This window comes from Spermophilus citellus (genome assembly GCF_964194105.1).
Source record: "Spermophilus citellus genome assembly, chromosome: 2".
NCBI lineage: Eukaryota > Metazoa > Chordata > Mammalia > Rodentia > Sciuridae > Spermophilus > Spermophilus citellus.
Genome location: NC_138183.1, coordinates 13,045,731 through 13,064,069, shown reverse-complemented (window position 1 = coordinate 13,064,069; position 18,339 = coordinate 13,045,731). Strand labels below are relative to the sequence as shown.

The following is an 18,339-nucleotide window of genomic DNA, read 5'->3' as shown; positions in this document are numbered from 1 at the left end:
TCCAAAAAGAGAGAAGAGGAAAAAAAGACATGAGTGAGAACTTTCCAGAAGTGATAGGATACCAAACCTCAGAAACACAAATCCCAAGCAGAAAAAAAAAATAAATCCTGTTCTAGAAGTGTATTAGTGCCACTGAAGACATCTAAGACAAAGAAAAGACTTTCCAAGCATCTGGGGGACAAAAGACTCCAAACTTTCAAAAGACTAACAGCTGACTTTGCAACAGCAGAAATGGAAGTGAGAACATAGTGGAATGTCTTCAAGATGCTGAGATTATATAACTAAGTATATTAAACTGAATCAAATTGTATACACAGCAACATTATTACTCAAAAAATGAGGGCAAAATATTGGTAATTTTTAACAAGTAAAAACTGATAGAGTTTATTACAAACAATGCTTTACTAGAGGAATTTCTAAAAAAAAAAAAAAATACTTCCAAAAGAAAGAAAATTATTCCTGAAGGAAAATCTGAGTTGTAAAATAAAATGATAAACCAAGAAAATTGTGGATATGGATGAATCTAAAAGATACTGAGATAAAATAATAATAATAATGTCTAATTTTTGGTGGTTGAGAAAAAGAATAAAATTATACAGAAGTAAAATATGGGCTAATGAAAGAAAGTGAGATATGGTCACAATGGAAAAGCATCCTAAGAGCTTAGTGTTTTCAAGAAGAGTATAAAGGGGCTGGGGATGTGGCTCAAGCGGTAGTGCGCTCGCCTGGCATGCGTGCGGCCTGGGTTTGATCCTCAGCACCACATACAAAGATGTTGTGTCTGCCGAAAACTAAAATAAATATTTTTAAAAATTCTCTCTCTCTCTCTCTCTCTCTCTCTCTCCCTCTCTCTCCCCCCCTCTCTTTAAAAAAAAGAAGAGTATAAAAATACAAACTTTCAACTTTGTGACATTATACATATATATTAAATTTTTAAGGGTACAATTTTAGAAGAAAAATAGAATGTATAACTCCCAGACTAGTCCTGGAAAAAGAAAAAAGAAAAGGAGATACGAAACCCACAATCATGGAGGGAAATGTTAGCATCACTCTTCAATTATTGAATAGATCAGGAAAAAAACTAAAGGTATAAAATTTATATAATGCAATGCACAAGTTAATCTAATGCATACATGTAAAATATTGCATTCAATTACTAGAGAATGTACACTCTTCTCACGCACTCTTGGAATATTTGTAAAAACTAACCATTTATTAGGCCATTAAGCAAAAGAAGAAGAAGAGGAACAACAACAAGAGAGAGAGAAAGTACAGGGGGCAAGAAGGAGGGAAGGAAGGAAGGAAGGAATGGCTGCAATGCAATTAAGAAATTAGTAGCAAAAAGATAAGTAGAAACAATCTCATGTGTTTAGATTTTTTAAAGGAAAAAACATAAATAACCTATGAGTCAAAGAAGGAATTTTCATGAAAATGTAAGATACATAGAACTAAAAGATTTTGAAAAATACTACATATCAAATTTCATGGTTTAGCTAAAGCAATACATAGAGGCGAGTTTGTAGTCTTGAATGCTTTTATTAGAAAAGCATCCAACTCAATGTCAGAGAAAGAACAACCAAATAAATCCCCAAAGTAGAAGGAAATAAAAAGAGCAGAAATATATGAAATAGAATAAATGATATAATGGAGATGATAAATAAAGCCAAAAATTGCTTCTTAGAAAAAAGTAAAGAAATTGAGATGACTATAAAATGCTGTAAGTAATTAAGGAAGGATACTTAATCAAGCCTGGGCTGTGTGTGTGAGAGTCAGGGAAGACTTGTAAAAAAGACAAGCCATGAGCTGATTCTTGGAGGATATGTAAGAGTTAGTCAAGAAAGGGAAGGAGCATCTAAGGAAAAGAAAAAACATAAACAAAGGTAAAGAGAAATGACACAGCATGAAAACTCAAGAAAACCACTCAGAGCGCTGTATTGGTAATGCATAAAGCACAATGCAGAGGATATGAGAGGTGAGTCTCGAGAAGCTTAGGGTCGAATGTTAAAAACTTTCATTTGAGTCTTCACTATGTACCAGGCATTAGAGGATAAGTACTTGACATGATTTTATCTTTTAATGCTGGTAACAAACAACTTCATGAAGTATGATTGTATTATGCCCATTTTATAAATAAACCAAGGCTCAGAGCAACATGCTAACAGTTACACAGCAGATTGTTTCAAACCCTTATCTGTGTACATTCAAAGCCTATGCTTTCCACCACCATATGCCTCAGTATGGAAAGCTTCTTATGGAGCCTTTATAAGGAGTCTGAACTTTAGTTTTCAGGCAAATATTCACAATATGTGCCCCACCTTGGAAAAAAAAGAAAACGAAACTCGTTCTAAAGAAGAAAGTCTGGAGTGCTTTTACCACTGTCACTATTTTATGCCACTTTATGCCAGGGTTCCATTAGATACAGACGTCCAAGGAGCCCGTGTATCATGCCAGACAACACTGCAATGCAAAATGATCAGCGGAGGACATTGAACTTGAGTCCCTGAAGCATATTTCCAGTTACTGCCAAGGAAACAAGTACTATTACATGATGAAAACTGGATGAGTATACAACATTTTTAACAGCTTTATTGAAATATAATTCACATGTCATACAATTTGCTCATTCAAAGTATATAATTCAGTGGTTTCTAATATATTCAGAGCTGTGTTAGGAATACCATAATCAATGGTAGGACATTTTTATTATGCCAAAAGGAAATCCTATATCTACTAGCAGTCACTCCCCTCTTCCCTCACCAAAATCCTCTCCGACTCCCAAACTCTTGGAACCACTAATTTATTCTGCCTAGATAGGTTTCCCTATTCTGAACATTTCATATAACTGAATCATACAATATGTGGTCTTTTGTGGCTGACTTCCTTTCTTTGTTCTGTTATTATTTTTAGTACTGGGGATTGAACTGAGGACGCTCTACCACTGAGTCACACCCCCAAATCCTTTATATTTTATTTTTATTTTGAGATAGGGTCTTGCTAAGTTGCCCAGGTTGGCCTTGAACTTGTGATCCTCCTGCCTTAGCCTCCCAAATCACTTGGATGACAAGCATGTGCCACTATGCCTGGCACATGGCTGACTTCTTTCAGAGAGCATCATGTCTTCAAAGTTCATCCATGTTGTAGCATGTATGAGTATTTCATTCTGTTTTATGGCCAAATAATATTCCACTGTCTGAATATACCACATCTTATTTATCCAATATGGATTGTATTTATTTCTTTAGCTATTATAAATAAAGCTGCTATAAAATTAATGTTATGTGAACATATATTTTCATTTCTCTTAGGTATAAAACTAGTATGTTGCTTGGATGTGATAATGCCATATTTGATTTTTTTTTGACAATCTATTCATTGGTTATGACCTGTCTGTACTTGTTGGTCCAAAACATACACCCTGAGGGAAAGTGAATTAAACAAGTGTCCTCTGAAACTGACAACTGATTAAAAAACTTCAACAACAAGAGAGTTACACGATCACAGTTTAAACACAGATTACAAGTAATGAAACTCTCACTGTAAAATGGTTAGATAGTAAATGTGTCATTGTTGGAATAAACTATGGTATAGTAGAAGTACTCAGCAAAGTTCAAGGACGGGGAAAAAAGAGTACAGCCAAGGCACCTTAACCAACATGGTGGGGCCCATAACAGGTTCCATGGTGATTGGATAAACATCAGGGGTTGGACTGCAAATATTCCTCTTCTATCAGTGGCAGAAATTGGTATTTGCCTTTGTTCATTTGCATAATTGATACATGTACTATAAATGCATGGATCAATCATAAATTCATGAACAAAGACAAGAAAGATTTTATAAATTTGTTGGATTTCAAACATCTGCTAAGCACAACTAAAATGATGCAATGAGAACCCATCAGAAGAAAGACGGTGTAATACTCCTGCACCTTTTACCTACCATCCAAGATATCAGATTTGTCAAAAGAAGTCACATGTCTCAAGTGGCAAGAACAGCAATGATGGCAATAAGTCATGTGGTGTGAAACTAGCAACATATTATCAGAAATGAAATGTAGTCCTTTGTTTGAAGTGTTTTTGCTCCTTCCCACCAAAATTAATTGCTGAACAGGTCACAAAAGTGACTTCTTTGTGTGTTGTATAATGTATGAAAGGATATGATATCTGCCCAATGTCCTATATGAAGGGTGGTGCACACACACACACAAACACATACACACGTACACACACACACACATGTAAGATACTACATTGCCACAGGGTTCAATTTAAAGCACAATCTGTACTTTTATTCTTTTAATGATAATAAGGGATATATAAGCTCTAGATTATTATTCCCAGCTTATTTTAATGCACATATATTAATTTTGTTGAAATATTCCTAGAACTGAAAGGACTTAACAGGTAAGATGATGGTACAGTCCCCTGGAATGATGCCTGTCGTAAGAGCCAAGAGAGCTGACCTCTAGTATGAAGCTGTACATCTCTTGACACCTCTGAAGTGTTGAAGAGTTAGAACTACCAACAGAGGATAAACATTTTTTACAACACATATAAAAGAACCCATAATAGACATAAACCAATAAGAAAAAACATAATATGAAACAACCCAAAAGATGAATAAAGAATACAAATCTTTTCACAGATGGAGGAGCACAAATAACTAATAAACTTGTGCAAAATCTCAAGCTTGTTGACAACTGGAAAGAACATATTTTGCCTCTCAGTTTGGCAGAAATTTAGAAGGTTAATGGTATATCATATTAGAGAGGATATGAGAAGACAGGCACTCCCAAACACTGCGGTTGGCAATTTTATAAGAACTATCAGAATACAAAGTGCCTATTCCCTGCAACCTAACGTTCCTAGGAATTTAGCCTGCAGAAGCATTTGCACAAATACATACTTCAAATGAACGGTGATGTTATTATGCCACACTTTGTAACAGCTAAGAAAAGATATGGAAACTATTTGCATCAATAGATTGTGGCATGTCCATAAAATGGACTCTTAGGTTTGTTATTAAAATGAAATGGATCTATACATACCAACAGAAAGATGTACACAAAGTACTGCTAAGAGGCCGTTACCAAACACTGTAGATGTTGTGTAACTACAGCATCTAATAAAGGAAGTGAAATTGTCTATATTTACATTTATATACTGTGTATCTTGTGTCTGTAATTATGATCTGCATTGTGGTGGTGATTAGCACACTTTACTGAGTAGTCGGGATCTCCTGTTTACAGTCTCATAGTAGGTCTGCACATCGCCAGCTCCTCTGAAGCTAGTCTTAGCCACAGAACTTGCAAATGAAATGTGAGCAGAGGTGGTGTGCCACTCCCGGGGACAGGCTGGGAATGCAATGCATCATGTACCCTTCCTCTCAATGACTCAGGGAAGCAGGTGCCCCTGTAAGCCAAGATGACAACAGGCCCTGTCCTCAACCCCACCAACCCACACTGCATGAGCAGGAAAAAGACTTTGTCGTATTAGACCATTAAGCCATATTGTGCTTCTTGTGACTCATTCAGAAAACTGCCTGTTTGTTGCTTTTGAAATTTTCTATACACTGTAATTCCAAACACAATGAGAAATGAATCACTCAATGAGTTCAAAGCACAAAACCTGGCCTCAGAGTTCTAGGCAGACACTCTAGGATTTACATACTAGTAAACTCTACCCAGGGCAAACTGCACAGGAGATAAACAGTCCTATTCTTCCAGCTTCATTAAGAATGAGAGGTTTTATTCAGATGACAGAGAAGCAGATGGGAGAAGAGAAGGAGCTGCCGGAAATGCCTGCTAGGACTCACAAAGCATTTATAAAAATTACTAGGTAATGGTTCACAGACACCCAGGGAAAGAAACACGTGCACAAATGGCAGCAGAGGCAGCTGCGAAGGCAAGGCACGATTCAGCGTGAGGCAGGAGGAGAGATGTGGCTCCACCTGGGAGAGAGAAACAAGACCATTGTTCTCTCCAGCAAAATAACCACCTTTGTGGAGGGATCCAAGGGACATAACTCAGCTTCAGAGGAGCAACCACAAGGAAGGGGCGCTTCTAAACTAATTAAAGAAATAGCAAGTCTATTTGCCTGTTCCCATTATCAATTCTTCTGTATAAAATTTAATTAATCTGTCAGAAATTCATCGGAGGGAAAGCCAAACCAACACATATTCTTACTTTAAAGCACGGTACTGCGTGCAGTGGCGCACGCCAGTAATCCCAGTGGCTTGGGAGGCTGAGGCAGAAGGATCATGAGTTCAAAGCCAGCTTCAGCAACGGCAAGGCGCTAAGCAATTCAGTGAGATGCTGTCTCTGAATAAAACACAAAATAGAGCTGGGGATGTGGCTCAGTGGGTGAGTGCCCCTGAGGTCAATCCCTGGTACCAAAAAAAAAAAAAGTACCGGGCTTCAAAGACATGTGACTTGGTTCTCAAAACAAGCCTAACAAGTGTTCTATGTTCTTTCTAGAGATGAGGAACCTGTGGTGCACAGAGGTAACGCAACTCAGCCAGGGTCACAAAGCCAGTAGGTCACAGGGCCAAGACTCAAACTGGCTTGTGACTGTGCTTTCTCCAGGATCATTGAGAAGGGAAGAGCGGAGAGATCAACCCAGGAAATTCACATCTCTTCCTTTCATGTCCCACCACCTCAGTTCTCCCTGTGAAGTCACCTAAATTTTGTGAACCCTGAGTTAAGATGTGATGTCACTCAAACAGCTGGAATGAGTTTTCCATGGTGATGAATATAATTGATATGCCAAAGCATGCAATAGGCCCTGGGTCCAGAAAGGAAGCTTTAAAAAATATATATCCCTTTAGGTTCATGGAACTTTAAAAGCATAATTTATTTTAAAGAAAATAGGTTAAATCAGCACTACTTTCCAAATTTTTAATCCTAGGCTCCTTCAAGTTGACATTCATCCAAAATGGAGCTGGCCCTCTTCCCACAACCATCTTTACATGTTTGGTTATCTGCTGTGGGGCAGCAGGTGTAGCGCAGTGGGAGAGCATGCTGAAGGCTCTGGGTTTGGACCCAAGAGCCCAAATATAGTCTGGAATGAGTAGGTCACAAAGTATTTTTTAAATGAGTCAAATGAGCTGGTCACATCTCTTCAGGTTAAACAGTAACCTATATGTGCAGACTCTAAATCTATAATACTTTTTTCTTCTCATTAAAGAAAAATAGATCCCATAACCAATGTCTGAGATTACCCTGTTGAAGGAAAAGAACATTAACTGAATACCAGTGGTGTGCCCACTGCTGGGCTAAGGCAAGGTGCTACATTCCTTCCTTTAATCTCACAAGCGTTCTGCAAGGTAAGTGTCACTCTCTCCTGCCCATTGTTACAGCTGGAGAAGCTGGGGCTCAGAAGGTGCTGCATTCAGTCTACAACCAATGAGGTCACACAAGCTTAGTGGTAAGAACTTTAACCCACAACTGTCTGATTTCAAGGCCTGTGCCAACTCCAGGATACAACACTTCCCCTTTAGAGAAGGCACTTTAAAATGGTCAATTATTTTTACGGTATGTTCTTCTCAGGGAATAGATTTTAAAGAGAAATAAAATGTATGAGTGAATTTCTGTATTCAACTTTAGCTGATACAAAACCAGCATCTAAAACAGTACCAAAATTGAAGCACAACACAGTTTATGATTTATAACACAGAAAATAGCTCTAGGAATTTCTACACTTGATAAGACAAGTTAATTTGTGGTACTTATAGACCTTGAACACCAGCCCTTGAATTTATTGTCTTTTAAAAGACTGTTCAAGAACTTAGCGTGGATTCAGGAAACTATTACATGTATTGTTCAAATAACAGCCGTAGTGAATTGTGATTTTTGTGTTATGACAAGTTTGACTCACAAAGGAAAAATTCTGGTGGATTAGACATTGAAATAACCTGTCTGTTGAAGGAGAATATTTATGGAGTAGGGTATGAACCGTTCTTAAATAAAATGCTGTCTTCAAAAAACTGGGCATTCAAAAAGATGACTATCATTGCAACTAGAAGCGGAAGGAAAGTGAAACCACCCAAATTTTCATTTTATATTCTTCCTTCTTCCAGAGGATTCCGAGATGATTCAATACTGGCTTGCGTTCCACAGAGGAGTAATACAACTCACCTGGTCATATGGCACAGGGGTCGCTTTTCCTCCATGGTGGCAGCAAGATAGGATTTAGGAGGTACTGGCACCGCATGCTCCCTCTGCCGGGCAAGGTTATTTCAACATATTTTAAGCCCTATTTTCAATACTGCTCTCCTGGCTCTGAGTGTCATTCCTCTGTCATTTAAGAGGTGTGAGTCAGATGATGGATGAGGTTAAGAAGTGGAGGATTATTAAAGGTCTTTTGAGCAAAAGAGTATGAGGCTTGAGCCTTCACTCACACTTACTTGCTGGACCTGCTTCAATTATTACCTGGGAAAGAAGATGATGATGATGGTGATGATCATGTTCATGATGATGATGTAGCATAACTCCTTGCAAGATGGTTTTTAGCAAAGGATTATCAAAGAAGATGCTATAGATTATATACTGGCTACAAGCTCAGGCCCCAGACAGCTCTCTGCCACTTGCTACCTGTGTGTCCTTGGGTAGCCCTTTAGCAGCCTCTCTCTAATATCAGTTTCCTCATCTATAAATTGGACATAATAGGATCTGCTTCAGAGGGCAGCTGTAAAAATGAAACAACATAATCCATAATAGATGCTCAACACAATTTTTGGTGAGCATTAAGCACTTAGTGCAATGCCGAGCACATATTATTAATAAACTAATATTGCATAACTGGTAAGTGGGATGATACAGTAATTGTGCAATGTCAGAGGAAAGGCTGAGTCAGTTCCAGAATACAACATATGATTTGGAGTCTCTGAAACAAAGAACTCATACCGTCAGAGACCTCAGGACAGGGGCTTATGCAAACTGTCAACAAAGGACCCACTATCAAGTCCCTCAGAGCTCTCATTCATATAAGCTGGTGTCCATGGCACCATTGTGCACACACAACCTAATCTCCAAGGAGGGCAGCTCACAGCAACAGTGGCATCTATTCTCTAGGGTGTCTATGCAGGACACGGAGAGAGAGGCGGGCATGGCTGGAAGAGGACCATGCAATTCCAGGAGCAAGCAGCCTGAACTAGGAATCAGGAGCCGTCACTCTTTTTCTCATTGCAATTTCAGTGGTAACTTTGCACACAGGACTTTGCTATTTAAAAATAACTTTATTCTTATCTACAAGTCTGGCATCTGTAAATTTTCCCTTTGAGAAACAAATTTAACACTGTGAATACAGTTGAATTAGATCTGTCCTGCATGAATCATCTGAGGGTGGCATGGTTCATTTGGGACTGAAGGAGAGTGGGCAAGAGAAGCCGGGTCTATATATGGCAAGAAGTCTGTGAGCAAATGCAGTCAGCAGCATTGCTGACTCCTTGGCACGGCTGCCAGTGCGCTCTGGAATCTGATCTGGCTGCTTCTTCATCTCTCTACTGTCCACGTGCTCCCTAAACCGCCAAGCCACCCATTCTGCATCAAAAACCAGATCCACCCTCCTGCCTTTGTTGCCGCTTTGCATGGGAAGCCCTTTGTCCATTCACCTTCCAGAAGGAACTGTCATTGTATGTTTGCAGGTCTGTCCCTCTCTCTACACTGGGAGCTCCTGTATCTGTAGCCCCTTACTAGGGCTCTGCAGATAAAGAGAGAGCCATCAGGGAGTAGTGGGGAGAGCACAGGGCTGAAGCCTGGGTCCAAATGTAATAGCTGTTTCAAATGTCGGCTCTGCCCTCACTAGCCATACACCTTGGGTAAGTTAACCTCTGTGAACCTCAATTTTCTCATCTGTAAAATGGACATAATAAGGCACTTAAATTTATTGGGTTATGGAAGAATCAAATAATTGTCTGCATGTAGAGCACTAAGAACAGCAGCTGATAGAGTAAGAGGTAAATAAAGGGTCCCACCATAGTGTTTGTCATTGCTGTTCCATGTATACAATAAAGAAAATTTAAAACAGAAGGGAGGCTGTGCCCAGCAACTGAACAGACTTCTGGTTTCACATGCTGGCTCAGCGTCGCCCTGTTGAGTGGACCATGTTGTATGGCTTCTCACTACACACCCACAAGAGGAGATGAAGCTTTCACTCTGTTAGTGGTTGCGATCTTACTTCTTACCTGGGCTACCATCCAGCCCCACCAAAGCCAGCCAGCAGAGACTCCCCAGCCCTGCAGCTGCAGCACAGCAAGACAGGTAGGGGACACTGCTGCTCCATTCCTTGCACACCAGCCCCAAGTAGAAGTTCTTGCTCCGAGAACATTAGTGCTGGGAGTTGGAGCCAATCTTGCCCAACATCACCCCACAACACATGGGGGAACTGTGGCCCAGGGAGGTCGCGTGTTTCCACTTTGTTAGCAGCAGGTCTACTACGTTACTTGCCATATGGTCAACTTTTTAATGGGTACTAAGAATACTATAATGTTTGTTTAAAGTTGGAAGGAGTTTCAAAGTTCATCTAAGCTGGCACTTCTCAACTCCCCATTCTAAGGAATCAGATGACACATGAGCTCTGCTGCAAGTATTCCACATTCATTTGATGAACATTTTGAACACCTACAATGTGCTGTGCTTTAGGGACACAAGTCAGACACCTCCCCTCCCCTCAGGACCTCACAGATTAATGGGAAAGAGAGACATTTAAGTGTGCAATCACAAATCTATTCATTTCTGCGAGTGAATCATGTTCAAATGTGCTAGAATGAGCTTCTCCACCTATGTAAAATATCTTTCCAAGTGGGAGAAGATAGACCTGGGTGGAGGGGGCAGTTACAGTTAAGGCTCTGGAAACCACCAGCCCCCTACTGGGCTCACCAAGCTCATGTAGGGTAACACTATCATTATGAAGCCTCAGCACTGGAGAGGCTGGGAACCACTAAACTTGCTCTCCCCACCGGCATTGAACAGAATAAACAGATTGAGGCCTTAAGAGTTTAACTCACTTGCCTGAAGTAGCAAAGCTGGTGGATGGAATAAAATCCTACAGTGGTTTACACGGCTTCCTTCCAAGAAAAAAGTCCAAATCCCATACATCTGGCCCCTGCTTACTTCTGCAGTCTCATCTTCACCATTCCAATTCCCACCTGGTGATCCAGCCAGACGGAACTACATGCCAAGCCCCAAATGTGCCTCTGCTTCGCCTGTACCACTCTCTCTACTAGGGACCCCAAGTCCACTGCCCTAAATAACTCTGGCTCGTTTCCAGCTCTCAGGACTCAGCGGCAGTTAACCTTGTCCAGGAAGCCCTTTCACAGGTGGCCTCCTCTGCCTCTCACAGTACTGACACCTTCACACACAGAGAGAGAGAAACACTCGTCACATAATGTATTCATCCATTCAACAAAAATTTATTGAGCAACTTCCATGTGCCAAGCACCTCCATGTACAGCAGCAAACAAAACAAAGCCCCTGCCCTCGTGGAGCTTACATTCTGGTGAGGGAAGACAATCAACAAATAATACATAAGACAATGTTAGGCAGGGTTTGGTGCTATGAAAAAATAAACAAGAGCAAGGGCTGGAGGAGGTGGAATTTGATAGAAGTCTGAAAGAGTGACAGAGTAAGCTGTGCAAATAACGGGAAACCAGCATTTCAGGAAGTAGCAACAATGGCCCTGTGGTTACTACAATTATGTCTTATTTGTGTTTTATATCCCCACTGAACTCTAGGGTCCTTGAGGGCAAGGTTTTTATGTTAAGCGTGACTCCCAGGATCCAGCACAGAGCTTAGCACTGCGTTGTGGGCATTTACAGAATGAACAAATAAACCCGGGCTGGTTGGCTGAGCCCATCTGGCCTAATGAACAGATCTAGCCCATTTTGTGTGTCTCCCTCCCACAGGGCTAAGCTAAGCAAAGGCCCTGCGAGGACCAGTCTGCCTAACCTGATTCTGTGGCTGGGTTTCTGTCCCTGGATTTTAGTAGGTCCGTGATCCTGACAAGTTCAGTTTTACATTTCTGACCCTCCTATCTCTGGCCTGGACCTGGGTCCTTGTCTAGAAACCCAGATATTCTCAAACTAGGAGCCTGTCCTTACTTTCCCCTAGATGTCCTGGGCATAAAAGTCCTCTCCTAAATTGCATGTCCCAAGGTTTAGGGCCCAGACACCTGCAGCCAGACCTGCCCAGTGATGACCCCTACCTACCTGAAAGACTTCCCTGCCTGATAATTGACTTTCTTCCAAATTAAATGAGTCTTTCCTACTGAGACATCCACCCTCGGATCACATTGATCCTCTCTGTGGCCATCTCTCTGCAGGCTCCAACTTCATGAAACCATTACTGAAAGTCTACCACAGCCAAGGCACAAAGCTAAGTACATAAGACTTTGTGTTGCCCACTACAAACCTGTTAACCTGTTAAATAGATTGGTATAAGTCTCCTGGCTCAACTGTCCTAAACCAAAATACTAACACTCCTGAAAACACATTAAATAGCCCATATGACTCAAATAAAGGCAAATGGCTTAATTCAATCAGCCAACTGCAATAGAATACTCTGAAAGTCGTGGTGCTTTACCCCAGACCCCAACAGGTCTAAAATGAGTTCAAGGATGAGTAAGTCATCTCTTTAGTCATCCTTTCATCCACCACTTACTGACAACTGCCATATGGCAAGTTCTGAATCATAAAACACAGGGCCTGCTCTGATGACAGTGGTGATAATCATGATGGTGGCAGAGGAAGAGAAAAGGTGTTAGAAGTTATCATTTATAAGATACTTATGTGCTATACAGTAGATATTAAGTCTTCTAATATTAACAAAACAATGAGATTGGTATTGCTGGCATTGTCCTCACTTAACAGAGAAGGTAATGGTCTAAAGAGGAGCGTCCACTTGCTCACAATTGCACAACTAAGTAGCAGGGTGTAGTGAGACCCTAGGTCTTTCTGCCTGGAGACTACAAACTGTTTACCATCCCCAATACTTGCATAGTGAGCACTAAACAAATGAAACAGAGAAGGCCCTGGTCCCAGACTTCTAAACAAGCATGAGGAGGCCAAGGCTGAGATCTGGAGACATAAAGAGGTGTAGGGGAGCCAAAGGAGGGAGTGGCTAACTTGACCTGGAGGATGAGCATTTTGCAGCTGACAAGCGGGTTCCCAGCGTGGCACACGGCAGGCGCTCTGCCCTGGGCTGCCGACCGGGCCTGGGCCAAGCCGGGTCCTCTGCAGTTGTCCTGTCCACCCCCCTGTGCCCACGCAGCGGGGCCGGGCCTCACCTCCTTCCACTTGAGCTGGCGGATGCTGATCTTCAAGGCGTCCAGGGAGGTCCTGGCCTTGGAGCTGTCCACGGTGACTGGCCGCTGTGAGCTCTGCTCCTCTGGACGGCGGACACTCCGCCTGCAGCTTGAGCCCTTGACCCTGGGCTTCCCGTGTGCGCAGAGGTCCCGCGCCGGCTTCGGCTTGTGCGCGTGCAGCGTGGGCGGCCGCCGCGGGGCGACGCGGGCATCCCCCTCCTCCGCGCAGGGTTGCTCCGGGACCGGGGCCGGGGCCTGGGACTGCTCCTCCCCGGCCTTGCTCTCGGGCTCCCCGGCCGCGCCCGAGTCCACGCCGGTCTGTCCGGCAGTCACCCCCGCGTTGGCCTCTGTCTCTGCTTTGGCCGCGGCTACCGCCTCCACCTCCGACTGAGCCGCCAGCTCCCTCTTGGAACTGCCTCGCCGCATGGCGCTCAGGGTCGGTGCCGGTGCCAGTGCCACCGCCGCCGCCGCCGCTCTGCCGCCCCGGCCCGCGACCCAGCTGCCGCCACTGCCTCTGCTGCCGCCACTGCCAACCGCTCCCCGCCCAAGCCCGTTGCCATGATCGCTCAGGCTCAGGTTGACAAGGGCACTTACCGCCTCCAGACGGGACCCGGGAAGGGACAATCGCCGACCAGGCCCCGGCGACCTCATAGGCGAGGTTGCACACGTGACCAGGCCTGTCACAGAGGCACTGGCGGCCATCTTGGAAAAGGGCAACTAGCTGCCCTGGCCGGCACACCCAGGAAACTCTCTAGGTTTTTGAGCGTTCGGAGCACAGGCTGGAAATGAAACTGAGGGTGGAAAAACGTCGAGCTCACGTGGGGCTCCCGGGACTAGGAAGGAGAGACATCTAATTCCAACAAGAGCCTCAGTTTCCCACCCGCTCATGCACACTCACACTCACTGGGGTAACTCCTGGTCCCCTTCTCCTCCCGCCCGTCCTGGGGGAAATCCAGCATGGGAACATCTCATCTAGTGATGGATATAACAAGTCCAGACCCCAGGGACTTGTATATCAAGTTATATAGCACAAGAGTTCCACTTTTCTGGTCCTGTGAGCACCCCCAGACTGACAGCAGAAATACCTTGCTCTGTTCTCAGGGAGTTTCCAACAGAGTGGAAAAGTCCTACAGATCCTCAGCCCACTTGAGGACATTAACAACTCCTTTTACTTGTGATGTCCCTTTTTATTGTAGTAAAAGATAGATAACAAAAGTTACCTCTTAACCATTTCAAATATGCAATTCGTTGGCTTTCAGTTGATTCCCAGGGTTGTACAGCCATCACCACCATCAATCAACTAGAAGTACTACTTCTTCCCAGGGGGAAACTCCTTCTCTATGAAATAATAACTCCTCATTCCGCCCAACCCCAGCCCCTGGCAACCACCATTCTACTTTCTTTCTTGATCAAATTGACTACCCTAGGTACTTCACCCAAGCAGAAACATTGCCTTGTTTCATTTAGCATAATGTCCTCCAGATTTATTCTTGTAGTGGCATGCATCAGAATTTCATTCTATTTTAAGGCTAATATTCCACTGTATGCATATTCCATATTATTTTTATCCATTCATCTGTACATGGACATTTGTGTTGTTTCCACTAGTTAGCGATTGGGAATTATACTGTCATTATCATTGGTGGACAATTTGGTTTGAGTCCCTGGGTTGGCATGTACTTTTAAAGCCAATCCAAGAAAAGAGCCACATTTGCTTTAGTTTGGTTTGGTTTTTAGGAAATGGGGTTGGAAAGGTGCAACGACACACCAGGATGACAACAGAAGGACCACGACTATCCAGGAGTGAACTTTGCCACATTCTGCACTGGGATGGAAAGAACACAGAAGTCGTGGAGGAAGGAGGCCCTCTTCCTCGCTGATCTCTCCAGGAGCCTTTTTTACTTTGGTCTAGCATTTTACTTGGTGAATAAAATGCCTTGAAATGTACAATCAGAACCTTAAAAGGCCCAAGCCCCCCTGTGGAGGTGCTCCTCTCTCTTCCTGTGGAGGCCTCGATGGCTTTCTCCTCTGACCACCCGCACTGAGTGACCTGGGGTCCTTATTTAGAATTCAGTCTTCTGAACCCACCCCCAGAGATTTTGATGCAGAGCATCTGGATGAGCCTGTGAGTCTGAAGGTTAAATTAGTTTCTTTGCTGATTCTAAGGCAGCCAAGGTCAAGAGCCATGGATAGAGTCTACTTCAAGACCTCTGGAGACCCTTGGAGCTGTCCGTGGTACCAAGGAAGAGCCCTCACAATCTCCTATCTGCATCCACACCCTATTCCCCCAAATCCTGACCCTCCTCCTGGTGTCCCTGGTTTCAGCAAATGGTACCACCTTCATTCAGGCATCCTTGAATATTGCTGAATCTTAACATCCCTCTCCTGACTTCCTAGAAGCAGGCTGTCACCAAATCCCATAGGTTTTGTATTGAGATCTTACTCCCATCTTTCTCCTCTTACCCTTCCCTTTGACCACTGCCCCAATTCAGGTTTCTGTCACTAGGTGAACCATTGCACCAGCCTCCTCATGGGCCTCCTTGTCTCCAGTCTCCATCAAACCCTGATGTGTCCTCCACACTTCAGCTAGACCTGAAACTTGCCTGCAAAGAAACTGCCCCATCTTTGGGGAATAAAACCCAATCATGCTAATTGCCCTAAAAGACCCTTCCTAATTACCACTTCTGCAATAACCCCCTTCTCTTTGCCTCCATGCCTTCATGTAACTGTTGCCTCTGCCTGGACCTCTCTTTCTTTTATCTCTACCTGGAAATTCAGACTCAGCTTGAATGCCTTCCTCTTCATAAGCTTTTCTCAAATCCCACAGGCAAAAATAGTTCTTTCCCCTGCCAACATAGCTGGTAACCCTCCACATGGTCTCTAGAGAAACCATCTCAGCCTCCTCCATTAGTCTGGGCAGGGACCAATCTGGTCTGGTTCATCTCTATATTCCCCCTCTCTTGGAGCTACAACACAGTGGTCCTCAGAAGGATAAATGTACCAATTAATGAGTTGCTTTCAACTTTACTTGTCAACTCTGGAAAAAGCCTCCCACATAGAGATATTTTGGCCTATGTCCCAAGACCTCTTCTGCATGGGACCTTTGGCAGATGGTCCTTCCCTCTGCCCAGAACATTCCTGCCTACAACTCTGCCCACTTCTTCTTCCGTGATCAGTGTATATTATATATCTGCAGAGATACCTCTACTCTATATAAATCAGACCTCTTCTGATGAAATAATGACATAAGACAGAAAAACAAATAAACAAATGAACCTCAATGCAGCATATAATTAAGTGCCAAACAAGGCAAAGAGCAAAAAGCAAAAGTTATTTAGGAGTTCAAGGAATAGAGAATTTACTGTGAATTTGCCAGACCAGGCTCCACATAAGACACTGGGCATAAGCTGAGTCTTCAGGATGGAGTAAGAATGAAGCAGATAGGAGTTAGGCGGGCTGGGGTGGGGTGGGCATTGCAGAGGCTGTGGGAAGGGCTGCTCCAGTCTGGGGGTGGGCATCTGCCAAGGCTCTGCCCACCAGCTCGCCCATCCAGGTTGTGTCCACCAGGTGGGGTGATTTTGCCCATTGGTTCAAAGGCTCCAGGGCTAAGGGAGTTCCTGTACTGGGGGGGGGGGGGGGGGCACAGGGAGTAGATGTGAGAGGAAGATGCAGCCTCTTCAGGGATACAGGGAGCAGACTGGACTGGTTGAAACACATGCCTTGGAGGAAGGGGTACAGGAAGCAAGGCCAACTTGAGCTCGATTGTCAGAGCTTTAGACGCCGTGGTACCCTGTGACTTCTCGGGAACCCCCAAAATGTGTTGGCAGGAAATCCAACCCCATATGCAATTACTCCAAGAGAAGCATCAGCTGTGGCTGCTGAGAAGGTTAGGATGCAGGACTGAATTACCATCCCGAGATATGCAACTGTGTGAAGTGTCTCTCCAGATGTGCCCTGTCCCTCACAGCTCACTGCGGCTTACAGTGGGCTCTTTCCTGTGTGTCCCACCAACCACAAGTAAGGAGCTCACTGTTCTGTGGGCCACGATATCCCAACGCCTAGTCTAGTGCCTGGCAGAGAGCAGGCACTCAAGAAATATTTCTCAAATGAATGAATGAAAAATTAAACTACTTAGATAATCAACACTGAGGAAATGGTTAAGGAAATTGTGGCAAAGGCTGTCAATGACAGCTTCAGCCACCAAGGAAAATGTCAGTGTCATAGCACGAAGGGAACGGGTGCAGGCATTGTAATTACAATGCCTAAAAACTGCTCTGCACGAGGAAGGCCTGGAAGAATACAGAGACAAATGAGAACAGCTGTGGCGCCGGAGACTCCAGCTCTTGCTTGAAATTTTCCTCTCAATTTTAGGAAATTGTAGCAGCCTTGAGGTTCTTCATGTCCTTGAACCCAGGAATCCATCTCCTTTCTACAGATTTTTGGTAAGAATCAAAAAGACAAGGTTTGCAGTGGCCTACTATTGGCAAGTCACCTCTGTGCCCGGCTCTGGCCTGAGCCTTTTGCATATACTGTGTCTTATATCTCCACTACAGCTCTGGGATGTGTTCCATTAAGACCCGTATTTTACAGATGAAGGAACTTCCTACTCAGAGAAGACAAGTCACTCGCCCAAGGCACACAGCTGGAAAGGAAACATCAGGATTCTAACTCAGGATGATCTGACATTAGCACCCGGCTCCCAAGCACTGCACAACCCCATACCAACCCTTTGTCCACAAAAGACTCAACGTATGTTTAAATACAATGGAGCCCTCATACATGTATATGAACAAAAATGCACACACACACTAACATTCAGGTATGACATTTTCTACAGTGAGAAGACACTGATTTGCTAACTGGAAAATCAGATTTTAAGTAAAAAATTCACCTTGGCTCTTATTATGTCACTTTTACAGCAAATCCATTTCTGGGGCGGGGCGCGAAGAAGGAAGGGTCTGTTCCAGGGAGAGGGATGGGCACCCTTGACTCTAGCAGGTCGTTTCTGCGCTGTTCAGATCAAAACCTGCCACCAGGTGGCGCC

The 18,339-nt window shown here is 43.6% G+C and overlaps 1 protein-coding gene across 4 annotated transcripts in view; it reads right to left on the bottom strand.

The window, feature by feature from the left end:
• Nucleotides 1-13,916, bottom strand: part of TTLL11 (tubulin tyrosine ligase like 11) — a 240,160-nt gene extending 226,244 nt beyond the window's left edge. For 2 of the 4 annotated variants that reach the window (XM_081311494.1, XM_081311495.1), the window contains exon 1: nucleotides 13,278-13,880. In XM_081311494.1, the coding sequence (XP_081167620.1) occupies nucleotides 13,278-13,721 (444 nt within the window). In that variant the 5' untranslated portion in view covers nucleotides 13,722-13,880. Of the gene's footprint in view, nucleotides 1-13,277 lie in introns of all 4 variants that reach the window. The other 2 variants (XM_081311491.1, XM_081311493.1) reach the window with 2 other exon arrangements.
• Nucleotides 13,917-18,339: the final 4,423 nt, after the last annotated feature.